This window comes from Hyla sarda, chromosome 1 (assembly GCF_029499605.1).
Source record: "Hyla sarda isolate aHylSar1 chromosome 1, aHylSar1.hap1, whole genome shotgun sequence".
In the NCBI taxonomy this organism is placed as follows: Eukaryota; Metazoa; Chordata; class Amphibia; order Anura; family Hylidae; genus Hyla; species Hyla sarda.
Window position 1 is genome coordinate 411,337,325 of NC_079189.1, and position 12,329 is coordinate 411,349,653.

Genomic DNA, 12,329 nt, shown 5'->3' on the forward strand with positions numbered 1-12,329 from the left:
TTAAAAACAAAATTTTTCAAGAGCGTTAAAACAGCTGTTTTTTGGAGTATATATTAGGCCAGAGTGTGTACGTGTGCATATTAATCCCACACAAAAAATATTTTATACACTTACTAAAATCAAGTTCAGGGCCGTCATCCAGAAGTCCTGGCAGATGAAAGTACAAAGAGAAATCACTTAACACGAATGTGCAACTTTTACTACACAAACATTCACATGAAATCTACAAAATACCAATGTAAGAAAAGGGGCTTCAAGGGCACACAAGTGGGGGGGGGGGGTGGGGGAACATAAGAACCATCTCTGGCAGATTGGTACTTAATTACCTCAGAATTCATAGGGATAAAACCACAAACCATATGAATGTTGCACAATTACCGCAACCTACTAAAATGAGTACGGTAGCAGTAAAAGGGCAATAGTTTAAGTGTTGATAATGATCCTTAAAACCAAGAAATTATTATTTAAAAAAGTTTGTGTGCCCAAGTGTGTGTAGTTTTTAAAAACCAATGTCGTGCATTCATTTTCCATTTCCCCATGTTAAGCACAATTTTGTATCCATTTATGTAGATTCCTGTTGTGTTACCATATAAATCATATATACCCCTCAGTAATGCCGGCCAAAGTCTTTTGACAAGAAATTTTACACCATGGTTTTAATGTGACCAAAAACAAAAATTTAGCTTTAAAAAAAAAAAATTAAAAAAATTTAAAACAAAAATGGGAAGGGACATTGTTCTTTGTTACACTACCCATTTGTAATACTCAAAAACTTACCACCAGGCTTACTGAAGCCAGCTCGCTCTCCACCGCTGCAGGGAGAATAAAGGTGAAGAAATGAAGGCCTTTTCCCTTTAAAGAGCCATAAAGCATTCTGGGCCTCGAAGGGGGTTCAAGGGTACAGAGCCGGCAGTGGCTTTACATGTCCGTACAAATCATCTGTCTCAGCGCAGCACTAATCTTCTAAGTAGGTTTGTATGATTGCTTCCAATACATTTACATACTTCTAAACATTTGAACTCTAAAACCTTAATGACTGTATTAAGCGTGCAATGCTTAGCAGACACTAGAATTCTGTTGCAATAACCTGGAAATCAAATTTTCAATACGAAGTGTGCCAGAATTTCAGCTATAGAAGTTCAGGCACCCATAGAGTCTTCGAGAAGAAAAAAAACAGCCTACTGAGGAACACATTCCATTATGATGCTGGAACCAGTAGTTGACTTTGGAATGGCAGGGACTACCTTTGACGTACCCTTTCAAATCAAGACCACTATTAATGTATAACCACTCTTAAGCATTGCACCTTTAATACAAGTAATTCCACCTTTATTATAAAAACAGTTAATTTGATAAGGTCTGTCCTTAAAACCTTACAAGAGTTTACATATCTAGAATAGCAGTTTACATAGTTTAACCCTTGTACCATACAACTGGGCTACTCTACTTTCTATACAATATTTATATATTCTATTATATTTACATTATACTCTGATTAAAACTATTGGTCTGTTAAAATTAGACATTTCCTCTCCATTTAGACATCGAGTCCCACTTTTCATTATGCTGCCGGCTGAGTGGGTACTTTTTAGAACTGTAGTGTATACAACGTTCTCACTTTGTAACCTGTGGCATATAAATTTGACAAAGCATGTTAAAATAAGGGATTTCATGTGCATCCAAGTACAGCAATACAAATGGCAGACAATCAAGGCAATATATATAGGCTTTTAACTTGGGGGGACAAGACATTTTACCCACCTTGTGACAGCTCTGAAAAACCTGCCCAATGTTAAACTACATTTTTCCCCTAAAACTTCCACCCACCATTAGAGTCTTACAAATGACTGAATAATGCAATATCCAGTTCTGTAAGGCAGTTATTACTCCATAGCAAGGCAGTAGAATACTAAAAGCCTGATCTTTCAGTTAAGACATTTGCATTAACCTTATATGGAGCACACATTTAAAAGGCAGGCTTTCCAGAGCTTATTAACAAAACAGGTAAATTAGAAATGCCAATATAAAACAGACTGCAAGATAGAGGGCAGCACAATGAAGCTTAACAGCTCCATGAAATTAGTTTTCTGCTGACTAAAGCTGCACAAAACAATACAGTGTACCCTTGCTTTAGTACAGTACACTAAAGCAGTGTGGGTAACAAAAATTGAACAAAGCTTTGAAGAGAACCGCAAAGCTCTGTGCAGCTTTATATGAAATGAACATTCATACTTACTCAAACCCTCTTCCTATTATTACTGGAATGTAAGGTACGTGATAAGATTGATGTGGGTGGCGCCCATACAAAATCAATTATACCCAAATGTGTCATGGGCCTGAAAACCCAGATACCCCTAATAGTGCTGCTCTGAAAGGTAAAAACAGAACCATTAATATTGCAGTAATGATTAAACATCCATTATACACTCTCCAATAGGACTCTTCAGAACAGCACACTGGGGAAAAACGTACTGTATCAAAGTTAACATCTGATCAGCAATGCCAAAAGTAAAAATAGATTCAAATCCAGGACTGACCTTGTACAACCAAAGAAAGCAATACGTTTGGTTCTGAAACCACATCAGAGGAGGAAAACAAAAACACTCCCGTTTTAATGCATTTTTTTTACCTTTGTGCACAACCAAAAAATGTATGTCAGCCAACAAAAAAATGCACGTAAAAGCTGGGATAAAGAACCAGCAAAGATACCACCAGGTACCATTACCTATTTGTGCTGCTGGCAAAGCCTTGTGCATTTTAAAATACCTTCCACAAATTTAAATCTCTGTAGAAGGAAACAATGTTAGTCAATAGATTGTGGATATCATCTTACCCCATGCCTCCACGGCCTCCCCTACCACCGCGGCTCATGCCACCTCTGTCAAACATGCCTCGACCTCTGCCACGAGGCTCTGAACCTCCAGAGTTGCGCCCTTCAGAGCCAGAGAAGCCTTGGTGAGGCTCCTGACCATATGATCCCTTGCTGCTAGGGTGATCTTGACGGTAACTGCCTAAAAAGAGTAAAATGACAATATGACAGGTTTGGGATTTATGTACAAGAACAAGGATTTTAGGGTACCCAGTATTCCTGTGTAGGGCTTTTAACCCTATATCCATATATACCTCTCATTCATTAAGTGACCTCTCCAGCACCAAGAAATCAGATTTAGGATCTATTCACACGTACAGTATTCTGCACAGATCTGATACGCAAGATTTCAAGCTGTGTTCAGTTTACATTGAAATCTACAGCAGAAACTCCTGTGCATCAAATCTGCACAGAATACTGTACGTGTGAAGAGACCATAAATGGGTATTCCAGAGGGAAAAAAAAATAGCTTTCAAATTGGCCACAGAAAGTTGCACAGATTTGCTGTTCTGAATAAAAAGAAATAAAAATTATATATAATATATTCTCAATCTTTCCAGTATTTTGCTTCTATGGGGGAGATTCCCCAAAACTTGCAGAGAAAAAGTTGATCAGTTGACCACAGCAGCCAGATTGCTTTTTTGCGATCTGACTGATTTCTATAGGCAACTGGTCAACTTTTCCTTAGCACAGTTGAACCTCCCCCTGTGTCCTAGAGAAAGTTGTGCAGTCTTTCCAGTCAGACAGTACTCTCTGCTCCCATGAACTGTCCAGAGCATGGGCAATTCCTTATTGCATTTCTATCCTGCTATGGACAGTTTCTGACACATAGGTGGCAACAGGAAGCACCATATCTAACTGGAAAGACTACACAACTACCTGTAGCACATACAGCAGCTTATAAGTACTGGAAGGTTTGAGAAACAAGACAGACATTTAATATATATTAAATGTTGGCACCCCTGACATTTTGAGAAAATTAAGTATTTCTCACAGAAAAGGATTGCAGTAACATGTTTTTTTCCCTTTGTGTGTATTGGAACTGAACCAAAAAGGGAAAAATTGGACATAATGTCACACCAAACTCCCCAAAAAAAAAAGGGCTGGACAAAATTTCCACCCTTTCAAAAAATTGTGGAAAAATAAGATTGTTTCAAGCATGTGATGCTCCTTTAAACTCACCTGGGGGCAAGTAACAGGTGTGGGCAACAAAATAAAAATAAAATACACACCTGAGAGCAGATAAAGGAGAGAAGTTAACTTAGTCTTTGCATTGTGTGTCCGTGTGTGCCACACTAAGCACAGACAACAGAAAGTGGAGAAGAGACCTGTCTGAGGACTTGAGAACCAAAATTGTGGAAAAATTATCTCCAGAGATCTGGATTTGCCCTTGTCCAAAGTGCTCAACATTATCAAGAAGTTTGCAATCCATGGCACTGTAGCTAATCTACCAGGGCATTGATTGAAGAGAAAAATTGATGAAGGGTGTCAATGCAGGATAGTCCGGATGGTGGATAAGCAGCCCCAAACAAGTTCCAAAGATATTCAAGCTGTCCTGCAGGCTCAGGGAGCAGTGGTGTCAGCGCGAACTGTCGACATTTAAATGAAACGCTATGGCAGGAGACCCAGGAGGACCCCACTACTTACAGTCAAAAAAGCAAGACTACATTTTGCCAAAATGAAGTTGAGTAAGCCAAAATACTTCTGGGAAAAAGTCTTGGACTGATACTTTGTGGTAAAGCACATCATTCTACTATTTACCGAAAACAGAATGAGGCCTACAAAGAAAAGAACACAGTACCTAATGTGAAATATGGTGGAGGGTCAATGATGTTTTGCTCCCTCTGGCACTGGGTGCCTTGAATGTGTGTGAGGCATCATGAAATCTGAGGATTACCAACAGATTTTAGGTTGCACTGTACAGCCCAGTGTCAGAAAGCTGGGTTTGCTTCTGAGATCTTGGGTCTTCCAGCAGGACAAGGGGGGATTTATCAAAACCTGTGCAGAGGAAGTTGCATAGTTGACCATAGCAACCAATCAGATCGCTTCTTTCATTTTGCACAGGCCTTTTAAAAAGTGAAAGAAATATGATTGGTTGCCATGGGCAACTGGTCAGCTTTTTCTCTGCACTGGTTTTGATAAATCTCCCCCAATGACCCCAAACATACATAAAAAAGCACCCAGAAATGGATGGCAACAAAGCGCTGGAGAGTTCTGAAGTGGTCAGCAATGAGTTCAGATCTAAATCCCATTGAACACCTGTCTTAAAATTGTTGTTGGGAAAAGGCGCCCTTCCAATAAGAGAGACCCGGAGCAGTTTGCAAAGGAAGAGTGGTCCAACATTCCTGCTGAGAGGTGTAAGAAGCTTCTTGATGGTTATAGGAAGTGACTGATTTCAGTTATTTTTCCCAAAAGGGTGTGCAACCAAATATTAAATTTAAGTTAAGGGTGCCAATAATTTTGTCCAGCCCATTTTTTGGAGTTTGGTGTGACATTATGTCCAATTTGCTTCCCCCCTCCTTTTTTGGTTTAGTTCCAATACACAAAGGAAACAAACATGTATAGCAAAACATGTGTTACTGCAATCCTTTTCTGTGAGAAATACTTCATTTTCTAGAATAATTTCAGGGGTGCCAACATTTACAGCCATGACTGTATATACATTCAAAGAAGCAGAAAGTGCACACAGGCAGGGATGTGGAAATTTTGACACCCGGGAAATGCAGTTCCGGGCACTGGGCCAGTTAATTTTTCAGGCCTCTAGCCCTGCTTTGTGCAGGGCTGGACCTGAAAGCCCGAGAAGTACACCGGCACTCGGTGCATGGAGCGGGCTCCTGACTCAATTTCGGAAGCTGGGGGCCGCTGCTTATAGCAGCCATGCAGCGATTGCCACAGCCGGCTATTAACCCTTTAGATAGTCTAAAGGAACATGTAAATGCTCCCTGGTGGAGGGGGGGGGGGGAATAAAAAAAAATAAAAAAAGATCGATCCACTGGCTGGGCCAGGCTTTATCAAGTGAGTGCAGAGCACACAGATCAATGGAGTTCAATAGAATCTAATGATTCCTCCTAGAAGTCCCAAGTAAAAAAAATAAAAAAAAAAAGTTAAACATTAACCCCTTTCATATTAAAAGTTCAAATCACCCACTTTTCCTATATAATAAAAAAAAAAAAAAATTGGTATCGCTGTGTGTAATTGTCCGAATTATTAATATAACAATCCTGTTTTTTTTTTTATACATTTACCAGACTCCAGAATTGCAAATCACCCCCCCCCCCCCCTTTTTCTTTCCTTAACATTACAGAATAAAAATTAAAAAGTCCCCTATCCGAACGACAAAATTGAAAAAATAAAAACAAAAAGCCATTTTGTAACTTTTGGGGGCTTCAGTTTCTACCCTAATTTTTTGGGGTAAAAATTACTCCTTTATTCTGTAGGTGCATACGATTAAAAGGATATCCTACTTTTATAGGTTTGATTTTGTTGTACTTCTGGAAAAAATCATAACTACATGCACGAAAATTTATAGGTTTAAAATGGTCATCTTCTGAGCCCTATAACTTTATTTTTCCGCATATGGGGCGGTATGAGAGCTTATTTTTTGCACTTTGATCTGAAGTTTTTAGTGGTACCATTTTTGTATTGATAGGACTGATCGATTTTCTTCATGACAAAATGTGACCAAAAACACACTATTTTTGGACTTAGGAATTTTCTTGCGCGAACGCCACTGACAGTGCGGTTTAATTAACAATTTTTATAATTTGGACATTTCCGCAAGCGGCGATTCCACATGTTTATTTTTATTTACACTTTTTTTTTAAATGGGGTGACTCAAACTTTATTAGGGAAGGGGTTAAATGATCTTTATTCACCTTCCCCCCCCCCCCCCCCCCCACTTTTTTTGTAATGTTATAGCTCCCATAGGGGACTATAACACTGCACACACTGATCTTTTACATTGATCACTGGTTTCTCATAGGAAACCAGTGACCGATGATTCTGCCGCTTGACTGCTCATGCCTGGATCTCAGGCCCTGAGCAGTCATTTGGCTACAAGACACCAGGAGGCAAGGTAAGGGACCCTCCTTCCTCACAGCTGCTCGGGATGTGGCGATTTCGCTGCGGACATCCAGAACAGCCCCTTGAGCTAACCGGCAAGGATTTACTTTCACTTTAGACGCGGCGCTCAACTTTGAACGCCGCGTCTAAAGGGTTAATAGTGCGCTGCACAGCGATCAGTGCCACATGCTATTAGCCATGGGTCCCGGCCGTCGTTACAGGCCGGACCCGACCCACGCCGTAGCCCCGCGTTCTAGAATGGGAGCAGACTCATGATGTACCAGTACGTCATGGGTCCTTAAGGGGTTAAAGCCTTTCATTACTGCTGCTTGCAAATACTGACTAGCCTAGGTCAAAGCATCAAAAAAAAAAAAAAAAAAAAAAAAAAAAAAAAATTTACTCACTCTGTTGGCCATAGCCACTACTACTCTGTTGGCTGTATTGACTTGAGGGCTGGCTGGCATAGCTTGAAGATGGAGGTGGGTAGCTTGTAGGAGGAGGTTGCTGCTGCTGCGATTGTTGCTGCTGCTGTTGATAGCCACTTTGCTGCCCATAGCCACTCTGCTGCCCATAACTTCCTGGCTGGCCATAGTTACTCTGCTGAGAATAAGAGCCCTGCTGTCCATAGCTACTTTGTTGAGTATATGAGCTGGGTTGAGTGTATGAGCTCTGCTCATAGCTTGAAGGCTGGGATGTTGAATAGCTTTAGAAAAAAAAATTGGAATAAATATACTACAGCACACATATATACACAATTTCTCATTAAATCTCTTAATTAAAAGTTTGTTAAATTAATCATAGAACAAAAATAAAAAAATAAAAAAGTCTGGAAAGCTGTCCTTCAAGCCAGGAAGCAAGATAAATATCCATACAAATATATATTAGGGCTGGGCGGTATGAGCAAAAACTTGTATCACGGTATTTTTTTTTTAAGTGATAGCGGTTTCACAGTATTTAATATTCCCCCCCCCCATGTGGCCTGGGCACCGCTTCTCTCCCAACAACCCCCGCCCCCCTCACAATTAGCTGCGCTGTCCCCACATGACACCCGCATGCGCTCCTCTGCTCATCCTCCTATGAGTTGCAGGCCACAGCACTAGAAATCTGTACTACAAATAACGTTTCCCAGGCTGCAAAAATAAACTAACCTGCCTAAGTTCCCCCATTGCTCTGCTACCGTCTTCACTGTCCTGCGTTGTGGTCCTCTTGCAGTTTCCTTGGGACGGGAAAGTCAGAGCCGCCAGCCTATCATCAGCCGAGGAGAGACATCGCTGCGGTCGGTGATAGGCTGACAGCTCTGTGACATTCCTATCCCCAGGACCGCAGCGGAGGGACCACATCAGAAGGTAAGTTAGTATGTTTTGTTTATTTTTGCAGCGTTATTTGTAGTACAGATTTCTAGCACAAGCAGCCCGCAAATCGTACGAGGATGAGCAGGAGCACACGGCTGACATGCGGGTGACATGATGCGGGGACAGCGCAGCTGAGAATTCATATGGGAGCAGAATAGCGCTCGCGGGTCAATTAGTTCCCCGATGTGGGGACAGCGCGCTGCGGCGGATAATTCACTCAATCGTGGGGGATAAAAGACAAAGCAAAAATTAACCAGAGGCAAGCCATGTAGCCAGTCAATGCTATTAAAAGGAGGATATCAGTCCCAGGAAAGATGGCGAAGAGTTGTTTTAATGGACTTTATGGGTAGGGCCACACGCCATATTTTGCTTCATTTTCTCAGCTGATTTTGCTACCCATTGGCTCCGATTAACTATTGTAAACCCGACCTGTTTTGTGGGGTTGTGCACCAGAATTTGGGGCATTGCGACACAAATTGTGTAAAAAAAAATAAACAATTTTGAAAACCCAGCCAACTGCATTTTAAGTCAGAAAACCCCAAGGGGGTGACTGCCAGAAAAAAGGGACATTGCCAACATTTAACCCCTTTAGGACCAAGCATTTTTCAGTTTTTCCCCCTCACTTTAAAATCAACCCTTTCAATTTTGTACCTAAAAATCAATATGAGGGCTTATTTTTTGCACCACAAATTCAACTTTGTAATGACAATGATTTTACCCAAAAATCTACAGCAAAAATAAAAAATTGTGGGGGCTTCCGTTTCTATGCAGTACATTTTTCGGTAAAAATTAAACTTTATTCTGTAGGTCCATATGATTAAAATGATACCCTACTTCTATAGGTTTGATTTTGTCATGCTTTTGGAAAAAGTCATAACTACATGCGAAAATACATTTAAAATTGTCCTCTTCTGACCCCTATAAAGGAGATCTTTTTAGACTCCCTGTAAAATCTCTCGAAGGATCCATTGGGGGACACAGAACCTTGGTATATGCTGCTGTCTCTAGGAGGCTTGACAATATGGTAACCAAAGTCGGCTCCTCCCAGCAGGATATACCCGCCTCCAGGCCACTGAGCAATTCAGTTTTAGTCCCAGAACAATAGGAGAATGACAAGTCAAAGGAAAAAAAAATAAAAATAATAAAAAATAAAAACAAACATGAACTGTCCGAGAACCAGAAGAAAAATTAACTGAACACACCCTTGGATAGATAACCAAAAAGGAACTCCAGAAAAGGGCGGGAGCTGTGTCCCCCAATTGATCCTTCGAGAAAGATTTTACAGTAAGTCTAAAAAAAAAAAAATCTCCTTTTCTCTATCGGCTCCATTGGGGGACAGAAAAAAGGTCAGGCAGTCGGCTCTACCACCGCTGCCTGCAACACTTTTACAGCCCAGACTAGCATCAGCCAATGCGAAAGTATGAACCTGGTAGAATCTCAAAAAAAGTGTGCAAGGAAGACCAGGTGGCCGCTTTGCAGATCTGTGAGGCCGAGGCCTTGTTTCGGAGAGCCCAGGATGCTCCCTAAGAGCGGGTGGAATGAGCAAAAACCCTGAAGGGTGGGACCTTCCACTTGCAGCGGTAAGCTTCCGAAATAGCACATCAGATCCAAGAAATTGAGGCCTTGGAAGCAGGCTGTCCCTTTCAACGACCTAACGCAAGGACGAAAAAAAGAATCGCACTGACGAAAGGAAGAGGTGACAGAACGATAAGTCCGAACAGCCCGTACCACATGCAATTTGTGGAGTAAGCGCTCCCTGGGATGAGAAGGAGTGGGGAAAAAAGGATGGGAGGACAAGGTCCTCGTTAAGATGAAAAGCCGAAATGACCTTAGGTAAGGACAGATCTGGCCGGAAAACCACCTTGTATTGATGAACTATCAGGAAAGTAGAACGGCAGGAGAGAGCTGCCAGTTCAGATACTCTCCTAATGGAAGTAAAGGCTATAAGAAAAGCCACTTTCCAGGATAGGAGGCGAAGGGGAACCTCCCTGAGAGGTTCAAAAGGTGCATCTTTGAGAGCACCTAGAACCAAGTTCAAATCCCAAGGGGGAGAAGGGGACCAGTAAGGGGGGACAGCGTGTGCTACGCCCTGCAGAAAAGGTCCAGACATGCGAATTGGAAGCCAGAGGATGCTGAAACAATGGAAAGGGCAGAAATCTGACCCTTAAGGGAGCTTAGAGCCAGCCCTTGTTCCAACCCCGACTGCAAAAAGGAGAGGAGACTGGGAACGGAAAAGGTAACTGGAGAAAAAGGTCTGAGCTTCGCATCAACGAAAGCAAGCCTGCCAGGTACGGTGGTAAATCTTTGCAGAGGAGGGCTTGCGAGCCCTGAGCATGGTGCGAATAACCTGGGGAGAGAGGCAGCGGGCCCTCAGAACCGCGGTCTCAACCGCCACGCTGTCAAATGCAGCAACTGTAAATTGGGGTGGCAAAGCAGACAAGATCCAGACTCCAGACCACGTCTGTGTACCATGCCCTTCGAGGCCAGTCTGGAGCCACCAGAATGGCTGGGACTCCTTCTGCCCTGAGCTTCCTCAGAACCCTGGGAAGGAGGGGGAGAGGAGGGAACAGGTAGGGGAGGACAAAGCCTGACCACGGAATCACTAGGGCATCCATGGCTAGAGCCAGGGGGTCCCTGAATTTTGACAAACGTCAGAATTTTCCGGTTGTGTCGAGACGCAGAGATCCACGTCTTGGGTCCCCCAGAGGTCGCAGATCTGTGCAAACCCCTCCGGCAGAAGGGACCACTCTCCAGGATCGGTCGATGACCGACTGAGGAAATCCGCTTCCCAGTTGAGCACTCCCGGAATGTGGATCGCTGAAATGGCTGGAACAACTTGTTCCGCCCAGAGGAAGATCTTTGTCACCTCTGACATGGCTGCTGAGCTGCGAGTGACGCCCTGCCGGTTGATGTACGCCACAGCCGTGGCATTGTCCGACTGGACACGGACAGGGTGGCCCTGAAGCAGGGACTCCCAATGTTTCATGCAAAGATAAAATCGCCCTCAGTTCCAAGATGTTTATGGAAGGAAGGGCTACTTGGGGAGGACAGAGGCCTTGAACCGTCTGATCCCAGAACACCCCCCCCCACAGGACTGGCATCTGTCGTAACCACCTGCCAGTGGAGGGGAAGGAACGAACGCCCCTGAAGGGGGGAGCGGAGCCACCAGTGCAGAGACCGACTGGTCCAAAGAGGGAGAACAATCTTGCGATCGAGAGAGGAGACCTGTCCCACCAGGCAAGAATCGCCAGCTGAAGAGGACGGTAATGAAACTGGGCAAAGGGTACGGCCTTCATGGTTGCCACCATTCGACCCAGGACTTCCATGCAAGTACGGATGGTGTCCGGGGATGGTATCCGGAGGGAGAGGACTCCCGACTAGAGGGCCAGATGTTTGTCCGGCGGGAGGCGAATCCGAGTTGAACTGAAGCCCCAAGAAGATTAGAGACTGGGTGGGGGAGAGAACCGACTTGTCTTGGTTGACCATCCACCCGAAGCGACATAAGGTCTGAAGCGTGAGGCTCACTCTCCAGAGCCTGGACTCTGGTGGAGGCCTTGATGAGGAGGTCGTCCAAGTAGGGCATCATTGATACCCCTCTTGACCGTAACAGAGCTACCACAGGCACCAGAATCTTGGTAAAAACTCGTGGCGCTGTGGCCAGACCGAAGGGGAGAGCCACAAATTGATAATGACCTTCCGGAACCGCAAAGCGGAGATACCGCTGGTGTCCGGGAAAAATTGGAACGTGGAGGTAGGCATCATTGATGTCCACCGAGGAAAGAAACTCCCCTTGATCCATGGACGCCACCAGTGAACAGAGAGATTCCATTCGGAAATGGCGGAGAAGATGTTGGTTGAGAAGTTTGAGATCCAGGATTGGTCGCACAGAACCGTTTTTCTTGGGAACCACGAAAAGATTGGAATGGAAACCCCGAAAGCGTTCCCTTGGAGGAACCGGGACAATGACACCATGGGTGAGAAGGGACTGAAGAGCCTCCTGAAATTTCCTCGCAAGGGAAATCAGGGAGCATGGGACTGAAAAACAC

General features: G+C 43.6%; 1 protein-coding gene across 1 annotated transcript in view; it reads right to left on the reverse strand.

The window, feature by feature from the left end:
* Nucleotides 1-12,329, reverse strand: part of EWSR1 (EWS RNA binding protein 1) — a 34,538-nt gene that overhangs the window by 8,541 nt on the left and 13,668 nt on the right. Inside the window, exons 7-10 of the mRNA XM_056528724.1 lie at nt 7,336-7,634; nt 2,834-3,011; nt 778-812; nt 115-147 (exon numbers count right to left, since the gene is read on the reverse strand). Of these exons, the coding sequence (XP_056384699.1) occupies nt 115-147; nt 778-812; nt 2,834-3,011; nt 7,336-7,634 (545 nt within the window). The remainder of the gene's footprint in view (nt 1-114; nt 148-777; nt 813-2,833; nt 3,012-7,335; nt 7,635-12,329) is intronic.